The sequence below is a fragment of the Lycium barbarum genome, chromosome 12 (genome assembly GCF_019175385.1).
Source record: "Lycium barbarum isolate Lr01 chromosome 12, ASM1917538v2, whole genome shotgun sequence".
In the NCBI taxonomy this organism is placed as follows: domain Eukaryota; kingdom Viridiplantae; phylum Streptophyta; class Magnoliopsida; order Solanales; family Solanaceae; genus Lycium; species Lycium barbarum.
Genome location: NC_083348.1, coordinates 98678710 through 98690495, shown reverse-complemented (window position 1 = coordinate 98690495; position 11786 = coordinate 98678710). Strand labels below are relative to the sequence as shown.

The 11786-nt window shown below is 33.9% G+C and overlaps 2 protein-coding genes across 2 annotated transcripts; one reads left to right on the top strand and one right to left on the bottom strand.

Moving 5' to 3' along the window:
* Window positions 1–311: 311 nt before the first annotated feature.
* On the top strand, window positions 312–3385 carry LOC132622934 (cell number regulator 2-like). Its single transcript, XM_060337625.1, has 3 exons — window positions 312–1156; window positions 2599–2808; window positions 3068–3385. The coding sequence occupies exons 1-3, from the start codon at window positions 898–900 to the stop codon at window positions 3145–3147; spliced, it is 549 nt and encodes a 182-aa protein (XP_060193608.1). The 5' UTR covers window positions 312–897; the 3' UTR covers window positions 3148–3385.
* Window positions 3386–3574: 189 nt separating this feature from the next.
* LOC132623738 (protein DETOXIFICATION 48-like) lies at window positions 3575–5836 on the bottom strand. The gene is made up of 3 exons (XM_060338540.1): window positions 5317–5836; window positions 5137–5284; window positions 3575–5047 (listed from the first exon to the last, which is right to left on the bottom strand). Exons 2-3 carry the CDS (start codon window positions 5239–5241, stop codon window positions 3665–3667), a joined length of 1488 nt encoding a protein of 495 aa, XP_060194523.1. The 5' UTR covers window positions 5242–5284; window positions 5317–5836; the 3' UTR covers window positions 3575–3664.
* Window positions 5837–11786: the final 5950 nt, after the last annotated feature.

The window sequence follows — 11786 nt, the reverse complement described above, 5'->3', positions numbered from 1 at the left end:
GGTCAATTTTTTTAATGTATATAACGATATGTTGAATTCCTTAGCCTCTTTTTATATTTACTTTTTTACATTATGAATTCTCTTAGTGAAAAATCTTGACACCATCCCTATATGTAATTTTGTATATATGGAGATTAGAGAACATTTGAAAGTTCTATACAAATTCCATGCAGTCGCAGGTTATTCTGAAGGAAGCGACGAGGCAATTTCCCAGATGGGGCAGTTTCTTTTGCCTCTTGGAAGGTGCGTATTGCTTGGTAAAGATTTTGAATGCACCCTTGTATGCTTGGACTACTAATTTTGAAGCTTGTGCGCGATTAATTTGTTATTGATAAAATCAAGAAAAAGTAGATTAAATTATTTAAGCTCAAACCCAACGTATACATGTTTCTCATTTCACGTGGACACAGCTTGAAGACTTAATTGAGAAGCATCCTTTTACTGTACTAAAAGAATAAGGTACTAGTCAAAATATTTCAGTAAATAAGTGAGCTCCGATCCGGTGCTTGGATTGCGCATTGAAATGCTCAATTCTTACTCACACGAATGTTATTATAAATTTGTTACATTTGAATACTAACCTTTAACGCCACCAGACTTATTGTACACTCTAATTTGTTAAAATTAACTTGAAAAATTAGACCACATCGAAAAAGAAAAAGAAAAAAAGTTGAACGAGTCAACGAGGTATAATTTTTCTCACCGTAGTGCATGTCACCTTAATAAAATTTCAATTCTTACAAGATTTCTTGGGAATAATGTTTTAGATACGTATTTGACATTTTAATATGTCTTGAAACTGATGTTTTGCACCCGTTAAATTAGGACATTGTACCATTTACCAAGCGGGACTTCATTCATTTGCTTCAAATTAAACTTGCTCTAGAAAGAAATATAATGTATCCATCGGTTCATCAAGACTACGGTAAATTCTCTGGTACTGAAGGGTATCATCCAGGCCCTATGAAACAACCTTATGCTCCTCCCTATGCATCTGCCGCCGGTATGCCTGTGCACTCTCCGGCAGCCACCACGGCGCCGTGGTCAACCGGTCTTTGCCACTGCTTTGATGACCCTGCTAACTGTTTGGTTACTTGTGTTTGTCCTTGTATCACCTTTGGACAGATCTCTGAAATACTAAACAAAGGAACTACTTGTAAGTGTCAAATTTATGTTAGTATGATATTCTGATGTGTTTTTGTTTTGATTGTGTGTTTAGTATGCCGAAAGTCATTTTTCTAGACAAATGGTTTTCATGAGAGAAATCATTTGAATGTTTGTTACGAGAAAATGATTTTCGACTAAACGAAAGTCATTTTTCTTACAACTATTCTGACTTTATATTGCATACTATTTGTTGGCAAATAAAGTGGGTCACCCTCTTGTTGGCCTAACATTTAGTAAGCGTTTGGCCATGCAATATGAAATGATGATTTCATATTTTAATTTCAAATCAGTGTTGTTTATGCAATTTGCACAAAATTTTAACTTCATATCATAAGTTCAAATCCTAAATTCTCTAAAAAGGCATGATTTGAGATTCTAAATCATGATTTCAAATTATTTTAAATATAGAAGTTGACTCATAAGTTTATATTTTGTACAAAACATCCGTCAATTGGTTGATATATTTACCGATCGTGTTTACCAACAATTTATATCAAATATTAGAAGATCTGCAAGTTGGTATTATATTTATAACAAATTTACCAACTGCATTTACTTATACAACTCATGTTCAATTTTCCTTTTTATGAAACTAATGTTCGATCACTTGATGTTGTATTTTTTAGAAAGACATTCTAGTATCATATTAATTTTGTTATGAAGTATAACTTGCTCGATTGTATAAGAATTGAGAAAATTTTAATGGTTTTTACAACTTGCGGGTTTTTTATGTCTGAAAAAAAAATGCAACTTAAGAAATCTAAATTGCATGTCCAAACAAAATTTCAACTTCAAATCACGGATTCCATATCATATTCCAACGGCTCCTTAAAGACATTATTATTAACCTATATCATTCAAAAAGGTTTATCAAAATACTCTTTGATTCGATACAATTATGTGTTAATATCAAAAGTCACTAATGTATACATCACACCCCTTGAAACGCGGTCCTTCCTCGAACCTTGCTAACACGGGATGCTTTGTGCACGGATGTCCTTTCTTCTTACTTTTTATTCTATATACTTTCTGAAAAACATTTTCTACTTGCTAATCAAACACCAAAAAAATATTTTTTTAAGAATCAAAATACTCTTTGATTCGATACAATTATGTGTTAATATAAAAAGTCACTAATGCTTGCATTAGGATAGACTGTCTACATCACACCCCTTGAAGTGCGGTCCTTCCCTGAACCCTGCTAACGCGGGATGCTTTGTGCACTAAATGTCCTTTCTTCTTACTTTTTATTCTATATACTTTCTGAAAAACATTTTCTACTTGCTAATCAAACACCAAAAAAATATTTTTTTAAGAATAAAATTTCTATAAAAAGAATCTTCGCAATTTTTGTTGTTTTAGAAATTGACGTCCTCGTACCTATCTTTGTATTGAACTAAGTTTATGATATTGTGTTGGTATTGATGATAGCATGTGCGGGTAGAGGTGCGTTATATGGTTTGCTGGGACTGACAGGATTTCCAAGCCTATATTCCTGCTTCTATAGGTCCAAAATGAGAGGGCAATATGATCTGGAAGAGGCACCTTGTGTTGATTGTCTTGTACACGTTTTCTGTGAACCTTGTGCTCTTTGCCAAGAATACAGAGAGCTTAAGAACCGAGGCTTTGATATGGGAATAGGTAGATTATCTCACATTTCGTTTTAAATCTTCAAGTATCTAAGTTTATGCACTTCCAATTATGCACAATCACGTCATCTCTAAAGTAAATATTTAGATAAATACTTATCTATCTATAATAGATTAAAATACATTGATAGTGGAAAAATCTTTATATTGTAAGTACATAAACTAAAATCCTGAATCTAAAGTAGTTTAGTTTTTTAAAGGAGTATATATTTTCGCAACGTTGACAATAATGTATTGGAAATGTGTTGTAGGGTGGCAAGCTAATATGGAAAGACAAAGCAGGGGAGGGGCAGTTACGATGCCCCCTTATCATGCAAGCATGACCAGGTGAAATGTTTACTTTTGCGGTTGTTAATTGGAATTTGAATGTACTTAATTAGGGGATTAGTATCCTGCAGCCAAATTGATTCTTATGGCAACTAATTTCCCTTGTAATAAGATGATTTAACTTTGACAAGCTTTAGAATTAAGAAGTGTCAGGCTGGCAATATGCTATTTAGTTTGAAATTATATTTTGATTTAAATTTATGTATGCTGACAGTATAACATAAAACGCAATTGCACTATTCCTTGTTGAGCGTATTCTAAGCTTTTCATTATTTTTTTCTTTTTATGGGTATATCACTTTTCATTATTCTCGTTACTGTTAAAGATCAAACTCTTACTTATGAGTTATGACTTAAGCTAGTCAAGTTTAAAACGCCTACCAACGATGGCAAGTAAAATAAAGGGAAAAAATAGAGAAACAAGAAAGATCGAGAAATAGGAAAAAGGAGGATACATACCACCGTCCTATTCTTATATATAGATCAGTATACAAGGGTAAAAACAGATAAACATATTACTTTCTAGTAAACAGTTTTAATTGATATAGTTTCATCCTCCTCATCAATACCAATCAACTCTCTAGCTCTCTGGGCTTGCATCATCCAATCTGTTCTACTCAACACAAAAACCATGAGACATGCACAAACACCTTGAGCAGCCAACAAGCCCAAGAAAAGGCCCAACAAGTCCATTTTCATAAAAAAGCCCAATATAATTGCCAGAGGCAACCCAACCCCATAGAAAGAGCCCAAGTTTATATGAACAGCCAAAGCTGGCCTTGCACTTCCCCTCAAAGCACCACAACCGGTGGTCTGTGGGCAGTTGCCCAATTCACACAACCCCACCACCGGCATCGCCGCCGCTGTCAGTGACAAAATCGCCTCGTCATCCGTAAAAGCCTTGCCCCAAGCATTTCTAAATGTTGTCATAAATAGCATTGCTATGAAGCTAGTAAATATAGCACATAAAGTTGCTACATGACATGAAGTCTTTGCTTTACTAGGTTGGTTTGCCCCTAACTCATTTCCAACTCTTGTGGAAACAGCTAAACTTAGTGCCGATGGAAATATATAAGCAAGTGAAGTTGCCTGTATTAGAATTCCCATAGTAGACACCGCCTCTGCAGCATTAAAAAGTACCCCTGATAACAATATCATCAATTCATACCACCACCACTCTAAGCATACAGAAATGCAGCTAGGAACTGCAAGACTCAAAATTGGTTTCCACCCATCAAAACATTCAGCTGACCAACCTTGCCAAGATTTTCTATGAACACCAGAAAGATTAACATAAAGAAAAAGAACAATGAGTAGATTGAAATCAGCTATCACCACAGCCATAGCGACGCCTTTAATGCCAAGGCCAAGGTTATAGATAAGGATATAGTTGATAGGTGCGTGCAGAGCAAGTGAAAAAGCAGCACTAAAAGTAAGAGGGAAAGTGACATTCTGAGTTCTCAAGTAGATTTTGAGAGGATTGATAAGGGATTGAAAGAAAAGATCAGGAAGGCAGAATGCTAGATAAGTAGAAGCAATTGATGAAATGGTTGGATCTTGGCCACATAAAAGAAGTAAAGGTTCGATCTTTAGCCACAAGAGACAAATGGGGATGGATGAAAATAACAGAATCAAGATTGTACGTTGTAGAGTTTGACCCATTAGAGGCCATTGCTTAGCACCCCAAGCTTGAGAAGATATAGCCTCCATACCCATAGCAAGACCAGAAAGAACCGAGTAGCCAGTGATATTTGCTATGCCAATAGATAAAGATCCACCAGCAAGTTCTTCTTTACCTAATCTACCCATGAACAGCATTGATATCATTGATTTTCCATATATAAGCAATCCAGCAGCAATGATGGGAAATGCTATTGAATATAGCAACTTGATCTCTTCCGCAACCTAGAATCAAATATTACAATTAATGTCAAGATTCAATGGCCATTTAAGTTCTAAACATTTTTTTCTTTAAAGGAGTTAAAAAGGCTAACCTCTGAAATGGTTGGTGGATGCTTTTTTTCTTGTTCATGAGTTGATTTCAACATAGGAATACTGGGATCATTCAGCAGAGGTGTTGTTGAAGTTGCTAGAGCCATCACAAGTTTATAAATGCAGATATATATATATATATATATATATATATATATATATATATATATATATATATATATGAAGTATGTCTTCTTGCTTTGTGACTTATATGTACTAGAGAAACAGTGTAACTAGAAAGGACTCAGTGAAAGTACAAGGGGAATAGACATTCTAATCTTCTCAATGAAAAAGAATGAAGCGACAGAGTAGATGGGGTGGTCGTGTGTTGTGATAGAAAATTAGAAATATATATAGAGAAGAGAATCCAAGTTCATCAGCCTTTGGAATGACTAGTAGTAAGTAGTTTCAAGTTCTATTTAATGAGCAAATGTACATAGTGTTGATATGTACACAGTGGGTTCGGTGGTTTAAAATGGAGAGAGTGAGACAGAGGAAAGATAAGGTGGAAGGTGTACATGGGGAAGAACTTTGTCCGTTCTCGACTTGAATCCAAATCTTTGTTGGATTTCATGCAAATGCCAAATTTCAGTAAGCTGTCATCACTACTCTTCGTCATTAGATTCTCTTCCTTCTGTGCTTCTCATTATTACTATTTCTTTTTCACTTTAAACTTTTATTGGAGTAATATCTTCACACTATCATTTCTTCTCGCCTGCCTAGCTTAATTCTTGGTAGGGACGACTTATTTAGTTTCTTTGATGATCAGATGTAATGAATATTCGATAAAATACACGCAAATTGACTAAAACATGCACTTAGCAAAAATTACTATATAATATAAGAGGGAATGTGAGGACTTTTGTAGTCCTCACAAGAGTTTCCCAAATTTTTAAAAACTTTTTAATTAATTACTTTTATGTCCTAATTTTATTTATTTAAGTAAATTTTTTGATTTTTTATTTTTAAGGTCTACTTTTCAAAAGCTATCGAACCTGGGGACTTTTGTAGTCCTCACAATAATTTCTAATTCTTTTTAAAAAAATTAATTAATTACTTTTAGGTCCTAATCTTATTTATTTAAGTCAATTTTTTTATTTTTTATTTTTAAGGTCTACTTTTCAAAAGCTATCGAACTTTCTACCTCATTTTTCATGTTCTTTGATTTTCTGGTTCGTGCTCGATATCCGCATTTAAGCCCAATTAATCTAGATAATTAGCACTGTATCGCGCCTATTCGGAGGGAACGCTTCCTCCAAAGATTTTTTCCATATCCATGTTCGAACCCCTAATCCCTAATTAAGAGAGGAGCAGCTCCATCCGCTGCACAAGTTAAATTATGTATTTGTCTTAAAAGTTCATTAACTATGTATAGATTATTTATTTAGAACTAAATAACTTCAGAAAATTAGGATACATAAGTTATAAATGTCAAATTCTGGCTCCGCATTTGATTTGAAGTAAATAATTTTATTAAAATGGAAGTTAAAATATTAAAGCAGTGGAATGAAAATTTTGCTTTTATATAATTACCCACTTGTGGGACTACAATGGGTATATGGTTGTTGTTGTACACTTGTACTAACACAGATTATATTTTTTTAGTTAAAATATCTATTTTTATATCTTGAGTTTGAGCCCGGGCTAGTATTAAAATATAATGAAATAATTTTTACACTATCAAATTATTTATAAGTCAACTACTATGCATAGTAAATGAGAATCAGTACTTGGGGGGACAAAGATGAAGTAACTTGCAACAACTAGTTAGAATACATCATTCACTTCGATGACCAAATCTGAAAGAATGACCACCTGCCACAATAATAGCATAAAATTTATTTACACTAAAGTGCGGATAAGTAAATTATTTTCTCTCTCTTTTTTCACTTCGAAAATAAAAGTGAATAGGTAAGTTAAAGCACTTATAAATGTCAATAGTAATAAATGCATTCCAGAGTTACCATAAACTCGAATCGAAAATCCAAATCCAATAACTAGGCCCTCTTATTTAACTCCAGATAATCTGGGGATTTACAACTGTGGGTGAGGATTTGAGCGATATCGTTGTAGCATGGTAAAAACCACGTATATGAAAACTCTGACAAAGCATTGCACGTGTAATCACACATACCCTCTCGTCGATAAGAAAAGCCATGGAAGATAAATAAATATGAAGATCCAAACGGCAAAAGGTGGTCAAGTTATATGTTCCACTGCACGTGCGACTTTGGACTGGAGTTTAACAAATTTTCGTACAAACGTAAGTTTAACCACTCAAACTTTTGACTAACTGCCAAATTCTCGAGACCCTAATCATTCTATTTCGTCGGTATAGAAAAAAACTCACATAGACTACTCGATATTTAGTTATAGTTCTAGACACAACGTTAACGGTGACCTAAGGCTTGCTTACTTAGGAGTGTCAATGGTTTTTCAAAAACCGATTGAACCGTATCGTACCGAATCGATTTTTAAGTTCTATTTAATAAAATCGAAGGTTTTAAAATAAATTCATAACCGTACCGAATAATTAGGGTGAGTTTTTTATTTTATAAAAAATACCGAAAAAATACTGAACCGAACCTAACCGAATAAATACTTATGTAGAAGTATATTTTATATATCATAATTTATAATACAAAGCTTTAGATATTTTGTCCTTGGGATGGATTTAAATGGAGAGGACTATAACTAAAACTTAAACCTACTCCTCGACCCTATTGAAACAAAATATATAAAATCTTGAACACTACTACACGATAATATCATCAACTGCTTCAAAAGAATTGGTTTCTCCTCTTCTTCTTTTTGTTTATATTTTTTCTAAATATTTTTTTTTGATTAAGCACCGGGTGTCTGGGTCTCTTTGAGCCCCGACTAATCCCGGGGGTGCACAAGCCCTCGGCAAGGAGTTTCCCGCAAGTGCACCACGGGTAATTCAGGGTTTTACCCCAGTCCGATGGCCCTCAGAAATTGTTTGCACCTAGTGAGTTTCGAACTTGAGACCTTGAAAGGGAGCACCCCAAGGCTCAAGTCAATTACCACCAGGCCAATTAGCAATGGTAGTATCTACATATAACTTCATATTACAAATTCTTTAACTAATATTTTAAGTACAATGACTCTTTCTCCACTGTCACTGGAACCTATATGACAATTAATTTATATAGTTCTACTTTTCAATAATTTCTTATGATAAATATAATCTTTAAACACCAATTATCATGTTTTGATACAATTATTGATTTGCTGCCTTGCTACCTGCAAGATCCATCAATCCATTGTATAGTTCTATTTTTTAATAATTTTATTATTCTTTTAGAAGTAACGAATATACGTATTTATAGTGTAGTGTGTTCCTTATAAGTTATAAGTGGATGTAGTTGTATTTGTGAGCATCAATAACGTGGTGTTTTCAGTTTGTTTCTTCCATAACTTTTTAATCCTAGTTTTTTATACTGCATTAGGTGATTTTTCAAAAAATACCGAAAATTAACCGAACCGTATCGAAACCGAAGAAAACCCAATCTCATTGGGACTATTTTCAAAAGTTTAATTTTGGTCATATATAGTAGAGTAACCGAAAAATTGGTGTGGTATAAATTTTTGCCAAAAAATGGCCAAACCGAACCGTTGACACCCCTACTTACTAATTAAGTTCATGCAAATTTAGGAATATGTAGGAATTAGAGGCAATATGAATAGCTAGGTTCTAAGCATTAAAGAGGGTGATATTCTGCTTCAGAAAATATCAAAATGCAGAAATATCCTTTAATTTGATCACTACTCCGCATAAAAAACCATTTTTGTTTTTCTCTCAAAAACTTGAGATTTATCTGCATCTTGCACCATAAGTCCGTAGCACCAAGTGACTAGTGAAAGTTACCTATATCGAATGTTTTACGTATCAACTTATCTAAACTGCAGCAACCCCTGTTGGTCATGAATTTAAACTGCAACCACAAGCGGATGCAACTAGCCTCGTGGCACTGAATTCATCTGAACCAAGTAATTTCCGAACATAAATCTATGTTTAAAAATCCACTAAAATTGCAACAAATAATAAATCTGAACTCATTATTTTAAAAGGGTTTAATGCATAAAATCTTTAAGGTTGAATTTATAGAGCTTAAATTCTGAATAACATGAATTAAGTAGGATTATCATGGCCATGTACAAGTCATAAATTACCAGTATACTGTTTTAAGAGAACCCTTTTATTGCCGGAAGCCAAGATGATGAATCTATTTTAAGTCATAAGCAGTATGCATAGGTAGGCCACTTTAGTACCAGCTAAATTGTTGTATCAGGAGAAGAAATCCATGGCAAAGGTGCCGATGATATTTCCCCTTTTTCTCATAAAATTTAGGGACCATATAATGTCCATCTTCATCTGTGTTCCCTTTCTTCCCTTCCATAAGACAGGATCTATCTCTATCAATATCTCCCACAGTTGATGAAGATAGAGACATACAACAAACAATTAGACTAAATTGCCCGGAACAGGCAATGCACTGGCAATCAGATTTCACGTGATACTCCCTGTTTCAGTGGAAATTTTCATCAACCAATTGCTCAGGTTCATTGCTTTGCATGTCCCCTTCAGATGTGGGGACCGACTACTCCTGATTGTTGCATGAACTAGATGATTCTTATCACACTTACAAGTTTGTGCTCAGAAAAGAAAGGTATTAAGTGATGCCCCAACTGCATGGATTTGCCAAATCAACTCCCCCATCTTTGTCATTTATTGACAATGCACTATGCTCTAAATATCCGAACCACTATTAAGACATGCTGGTGGAGGCATAGGCCGAACACTTTCTAGCAAACCCTCCAAAATATATGTGATAGTAATATACAGAACCATAGAGGAGATTAACAAGTTCGTTACGTACCTTCTTTTCTCTCTAAAAGAATGGTCATCATAAATTCTATCTTTCCTAGAGTTCTTTGCACAAGGCATTCACGATGGAAGATTTGTATATTGAGCGTCTATGTAGTACTAAGCAAATGTGTTAGTTTCAGCACCTCATAATAAATGTCACGTACAGTGGACAACGAAGGAAACAATAATAATATTGTGTTCAGTAATAGGGTTAATTTTATAGATGATCACTCAACTTTTACTTTATTTAACCAAAGTCACTAAACCTTCATAGTCATCAATCTTTGGCACATCTGGATCGGCAGAAATAAATTCAATCTGAGTGTCTACTGGGGCACCATACTTTCTACTTAGTATTTTATTTATGATGTAAGGAGTGCACTCCATAAAAAGTGAACTCCTATCCCTTGAACAACTGTAAAATAAACTCCACAACCATTTTTTGTAATAAAAAAGTCACTCAACTTTACCTAGTCATAAAATGTGTAAACTATCTTCTGTAACCAAAGAGCCAATTGACTGTCTACGTATCCCAGAAAGTCATTAAGAGGAAAGAAAATAGACATGGTGACAATGAACGTAAAAGTTGAATAATTTCTTTACTACAAAAAGTTATTTAGTGACTTTCTCTGATACTTAATTAAAGTTGAGTGACTCTTTTCTTACCCCACTTGTGGGGGATTACACTAAGTATGTTGTTATTTGTACAATAAAGTAAAAATTGAGTGACCATCTGTGAAATTACCCAGTAAAATATTGGAAGGCAAACTATTCGGCTATACTAGTACTTTCTTGAAAGGGGCAGCAATGGTACATTGTGAAGTATTAAGATTGGGGAAAATAATTACCTCTTTTAGACCTCCCATCCGATTAAAGAATGGACCTGTTCTTTCTTATAATCATAAATAGTAAAAAGAGTTTGGACCTTTTCTTCCTTTTTATAAAGGGAAAAGGTGCAAATACCCCTCAACTTTGCGATTTAGAGCAGATATACTCCGTGAATGGTGCAACTATACCCTTTTTGCTGACGGAATTTTAAAAAAAATCATTTAGTCTATTTTTTAATTAAAAAAAAACACATGGCTTTTAAAAAAAGTCTACCCATTTTTTTAGTAGACATATTTTTCTAAAGTCACGTGATAATTATTTTTTCTGGTGGGTCGGGTCTAGTTCGTTTAAAAAAATGGTAGACTTATTTTTTTTAAAGTCACGGAGATATTTTTTTAAATTAACCAGACCCCAACCACCAGAAAAAAAATTACCATGTGGCGTTAGAAAAATATGTCTACTCAAAAAAAAAAAATGAGTAGACTTCCTTTTAAGCCACATGGCATTTTTTTAATTAAAAAATATGCTTGATGATTTTTTTTTTAAAAATCCCGTTAGTAAAAAAGGTATATTTACACTATTTGTGTAACGGCAGGGATATATTTACACCATTTTATAATGGCAAGGGTATATACACACCACTTTTTAAACAGAGGTATATCTACTCTAAATCGCAAAGTTGCGGGATATATTTGCACCTTTGCCCTTTTATCAATAGTAAAACGATTAAAAGCACAACCGGAACCCGTCATTGGGAAGAAGACTACATATTTATAGAAAATCCAAATTCCCCTCAAGACTAGGCAAGGTTTAATTCTTGGAACAATCAAATGAAGACACCTTGCAAGCTTTCGTTTTTTCTATCCCATATCTGGTTTAGGAGATTAAGATCAAGTTAAGGATTGAAAGTTGGACTCTTTTCCAAAAACACCC